The 5,390-nt window shown below is 47.4% G+C and overlaps 1 protein-coding gene across 1 annotated transcript; it reads right to left on the reverse strand.

Annotated features, from left to right (window-relative positions):
• Positions 1–389: 389 nt before the first annotated feature.
• Positions 390–5,081, reverse strand: LOC149985118 (uncharacterized). Its single transcript, XM_090200967.1, has one exon. It carries the CDS (start codon positions 2,958–2,960, stop codon positions 1,005–1,007), a length of 1,956 nt encoding a protein of 651 aa, XP_090057093.1. The 5' UTR covers positions 2,961–5,081; the 3' UTR covers positions 390–1,004.
• Positions 5,082–5,390: the final 309 nt, after the last annotated feature.

Genomic DNA, 5,390 nt, shown 5'->3' on the forward strand with positions numbered 1-5,390 from the left:
TGTAACCACATTCTTCGAAACACGATACAGTACACCCATCTTCATGGTCAACTTGTCCCAACTTCTGAGAAGACACAAAACCTCAACACTCTCATGGGCACGCTCTCTCCGGGATGGTCTTCTCCCCCTCTCCACAAAGAAGATGACTTTGCTGATCACGTTGTCATCACGCTGCTTACTCATCAGTAGGTCGTGTGGCAGAACATCGACATCGGTCTGCTCTGATGGCATAACAGCCTGTGGGAGCTGTGGCAACAGCAGTGCATGTGAGCACACTTCCCCCACCCAGCACCTGTGTGAATGAAGAACAGCTGCAACTTCATGTCTTGATAAAGCACCAGATGGGGGGTCAACAGTAGCCTGACAGCTAATGACCACTTCGTTGGAGTCAGAGGCTTTGTCAAAGGGGTGGCTGGACCAGCGAAACACTCTGTCTGTGCGCACAGCGTCGGCTTCAGCTAGTAAGGTCTCGTACGGAACCCTTGTCAGGCGATGGAGTGCACTGGGTCGTACAAAGGGCTCTCTGCTCAAAGCATCTGCAACAACATTTATTTTTCCAGGGATGTACTTGATGTCAAACTCGTACGGTGCCAGCTTGGCGACCCATCTCTGTTCACAAGCATCAAGCTTTGCTTTGGTCAGAATGTATGTCAAGGGATTATTATCCGTCCATACCGTGAACTGCTGTCCCCGTAGCCAGTGGTGGAACTTGTCACAGATAGCCCATTTCATGGCAAAGAACTCAAGCCTGTGCGCAGGATACCTCAACTGTGCATAACTGAGGGACTTGCTCGCGAAGGCTATAGGTCTCACTGTAGTTCCTGCACCTGAGATAGCACAGCACCTAAGCCATTGCTGGATGCATCCACCGAGAGTAGAAAGGGTTTTTCGAAGTTGGGGTGGGCCAACAAAACCTGGTCCAGTAAGGCTTGCTTTAGCTGGAATAAGGCCTGTCTGCATTCTGTTGTCCAGTCGGCAGCCGTCAACTTCCTGACAGGTGAGCTTCACTTCTTTTTCCAGCGTGGAGCCTTGTGTCCAGTAGTCAATCCAAAGAGAGGCTTTGCAATGGTCGAGCAACCTTCAATGAACTGTTGATAATACACCACCATCCCAAGGAATGACCTCAATTTCTTCTGAGATGGAATGTCAGTGCCATCTTTCATCAGATCAGCTTCTGTTACTCCTGTAATGGCCCTCACCTTCTCAGGGTCTGTAGCTACACCATCCGCACTAATGATATGCCCCAGAAACTTCACAGACCTCTGCAGAAAGTTACACTTTTTTGGCGCCAACTTCAGGTTGTGAGCCTTGAGACGCTCAAAAACCATTTCCAGGCGCTGTATAGCCAGATCTTCAGTGGGCGCATAGACCAAGACATCGTCAAGGTAACACAGCAGGCTAAGAAAGTTCTGATCCCCAAAGATGTTTAGCATCATCCTCATAAAGGTTGCCAGACTATTACATAACCCCTGAGGCATTCGATTATATTCGTACAATCCAAATGGCGACGTAAAAGCTGTGAATCTCCGGTCATCCTCATGCACTTCCACATTGTAGTAGGTGAGGTCCATTGTCGAGAAAAAGGCATTTCCACCTAACGCAGCCAGCGCGTCAGCCTGGTGAGGGAGTGGGTGGGCGTCTTTGATGGTGCGAGCATTGAGCAAACGAAAATCAGTACAGAGTCTCAGGTCTCCAGACTTCTTCCATACAAGGACAAGGGGAGAGGCGAACTCACTACTTGACTTCCTTATGATATCACGTTCTTCCATCTCATTCAATGCTTGTTTGAGCTTCTCATAATTATTTGGTGAAAGGTGTCGGTAGGGCATCCGAAAGGGTTTCTCATCACTCAGTTGAATGCGGTGAAGACATCCGGAAGCTTTTCCACAATCCAACTTGTGCCTGGAAAAAATAGACTGGTACTCAGCTATGAGCTGGATGAGTTTCTTCTTACCAGCAGGAGACGCTTGACAGGAGGAGACATCAATATCAGTCAAACCTAAGTCACGTAAGACCTCAGGATCGCTTGAACTGTCAGGTCCGTCAGTATCGTGAAGTTGACTGGAACCGTCAGTCAGTGTCAAGTCATCTTGGCAGTCAGTGAGTATATCAGCCGTTCTCTGCACTTGCTGCTGGAAAACTGCTGATGAATCATCATTCACACACGAACAGTCAAAGTCCTCTAGAGCCATGCAAGGAAAGACATTGGCTAAAGTGGCGTTTCGTCTCAATGTCACTGTCTTCTGAGAAGGGTTTATCACTCTAACAGGGAGCCACCCATCCCCCCGCAATAGAGCTACTGTCCTCCCTACCAGTATTGACCTTGGTGTTGACCTTGAACTGCTGGGCTCAATGACAACAGCACTGCCAGCAGATAGACTCTGAGTGTTTCGTAGTCTGCCCCAGACTAAGTGCTCCTGCATAGGCTCTAGAGTCACAGCCCCTTTTAGTCTCACAGTTCCAACTTTGTCAGGTACTTCACTGTCTCTCCATCTCTCCACATTAGCCATCATATCGATTAGCTTGCTCTCCTCACCCCCGTCACACACAGGAGTATAAACCCTCTTCCAGAGATCTCCATCCGTCTTCAGGTGGCGAATCAAGTGCTTTAGGAGATTGCTGCCCAAGATGAGGTCATCACTCTGGCCTTCCACCACCAGTGTAGGCACAGCAACTCTACATCCGTACACCTCCATCTCCAGCTCACATACTCCCAAAGGCCTCGTCTTCAACCCACCACAACCAACCAAGACTACCTCTGTAGGACTCAATGATGGACTTTTCAACACTCCTGCATGCAACAGTTCAGGTAAGACACTAGAGCTCAAGGTACAAGCCATGGATCCACTGTCAAGCATAGCTCTCACTTCTACTTCTCCTCCTACCTTGGCATAGAATAAATCATCATACGGGGTAAGTCTCTGTGTGTTCTGCATTATGATACTCTTCTCAGTCTCCATTTCGTCACAAACACTTTTATATACAGACTCCAAATCAACAGCTCTCACTGATGGGGACTCTACAAAAGGCCCAACACTCTCCCCTTCTACATGCAGGCCTACTAGTTTTCCAGAAGCTGAGCAGTGATTACTGTAGGGACTCCACCAGCTGTGCTCAGAGCTGCGGCCTTGGGGCACTGAGAGCGTGCGTGGCCAGCTACATGACAAAGAAAGCAGAGGTGATTGGCCCTGCAGTGAAAGTAAGTATCATGTCCAGCATCCCCGCACACGTTACATGGCCCATTAGACTTCACTTTGCTCCTATTCCCTTTTTGGAACTTACGGTCAGACTGTTGTGGCCTCTGCTCCAGCACACGCTCCAGCATTGCAAGGATACGTTCCATCGGCTCAGCTGAGCCCTGAATAGTCTGGGCTGGGTCAGGCAACGTATTGGGTACTTCCATGTGGGTTCTCACAGCAGGCATGGTGATCGGCATGACAGCACCAACTTCCTGCTTCATTGTTGCGATGGCTGGGGTCAACTTAGATAAGTGAGAGTACCTCCGCTCCCTCCTGTATTCATCCAGCCTCTCATGAACATCTGCAGCAGTCCACTGCTGTAATGGCTTGCACTTAAAGATAAGCGACAGTTCAGCATTAGGGCAATGTCTGATAAACATGACTGTGAGCTCACGAGATGGGTCTTCAACACTTTTTCCTTGTCTCTTTAGACAATCTTCAGCAACCTCCATAGCCCTGTTCAGTCTGATCCAATATTCAAATGGTTGTTCATCAGTCAGAGGTAATGTGGCATAAAAGTCAGCAAGGGGCATGCTTGAAAAAACAGTGTCACTAAAATGTTGTTTCAGTATGTCAAAGATGGGACTCGGGCCTTTAGATAAATCAATGGAGGGATTGCTGCGTATGCCAACTTTAACAACATCGCGGCCCCTTCCCATAAGCCTGCCCATAACCTCAACTGCTTGGTCCATCACAGACACGCCCCTCTTACGCATGTAAACCATTACCATATCCTCCCACTCATGCACTGTGCACTTTTCAGAGCCATCCCCCCGAAAGTACACCGGTTCCCTGATATCAGACTTCAATACCAGGTTCAGGCCTGACACATCCATACCCCTCGAGCTGCATACACTCCCCATAACATTGTCCCCAACATGCCCATCAATTGCCTTTGACTCCAAACAGGAGGCAATGTTCTCCCCAATGGAATGACCAATCTGCTGTACTATGTCTGCTATCAAATCCATGGAGACCTCCCCACTCCCTGTATTTGGCAAAACTCTTTCATACACATCCTTGGGCGTGTCCATGGGTAACCTATCATCAAAACCCTCCAGTTTGGGCATAGGTGTAGAAGTAACTGGAATTTTGGCTGAACCCCTACCAACAGATGGTGATAGATTAAATGACAGGAAACCCCTACCTCTCCCAACACCTTCCATTTTAACAATGGGAAATCAACACCCTAATAAAAATGTAAATAGCAAAACATGTATATATATATATATATTTTAAACCTCACGTCAAAATCTAACCTATATCTAGTACACTGGTAAAACTCACCCTACTTATATCAGATATACATTAGAATTGCTATTAAACAAGTAACACAAAAGTTCATCAATTTCGATAATAAAACATTATAGTGGCGCCCTCTTGTGGCGAAATGCGATATCGCCATAAACTGCACCAGCAACGTCTTATCTGATTCTTCAACGGCAACCACGGCAAAGTTCTGAGATGGAAATCCAGCGAAGGATGATCCGATCCAGAAGAACGGTCACGGCACCACTGTAACAGTACTCGTCTTGCGTTGTGTACAATCAGTCATCGACACGGAACTCCAACATGTAGCACCAGTCATGTAGCTTTATTCTGATAAGAACGACACAAAATTGCACGTCATGCAATGCACGTCTCACCATCCAACTCTGCACTCACGCACGCTGGTTTGGTGCTTGTTCACTGGGACGATTCTAACTGGAACATCCCCCCTCGTAAGCAAGCTACGCAAACCAGCCAATAAGATGCCATGTTGAGTAGGTGAAGGCAAAACAAACTCAAACCAAAAACCCATTGGCTTAACAATAAAGTGGCAAGGGGAATCACCAATATAACCCTGTTACATACGCATGTACTTTCCCGAAATGGACGGCACAAACAACTGGATTCGTTATCCCTTTCATGCCCTGCCTCCAGTCCACTTACCGATATCTGAACAAGAGAACCTCATCGAAATTGCAACAAGTGGTTCTGTGAAAATTGAATCTGATCAGAAGCCACTGCCTGATTTCTGTATAGAGATGCACTCAGTTTCTTGCCTTGGCAAATCGCGTTAAGACACTGTTGCCCTTTGCAACCACGTACCTATGTAAGAGTGGATTCTCGGCCATAACTTGCATGAAAACTAAATACAGGCACAGACTA

Source organism: Oncorhynchus mykiss, chromosome 2, assembly GCF_057628025.1.
Source record: "Oncorhynchus mykiss isolate SJ-2025 chromosome 2, ASM5762802v1, whole genome shotgun sequence".
In the NCBI taxonomy this organism is placed as follows: Eukaryota; Metazoa; Chordata; class Actinopteri; order Salmoniformes; family Salmonidae; genus Oncorhynchus; species Oncorhynchus mykiss.

What these genes read in the sequence shown, in the direction of transcription:
- LOC149985118 (XM_090200967.1), bottom strand. Translation starts at nt 2,960, where the DNA reads ATGGAGACTGAGAAGAGTATCATAATGCAGAACACACAGAGACTTACC.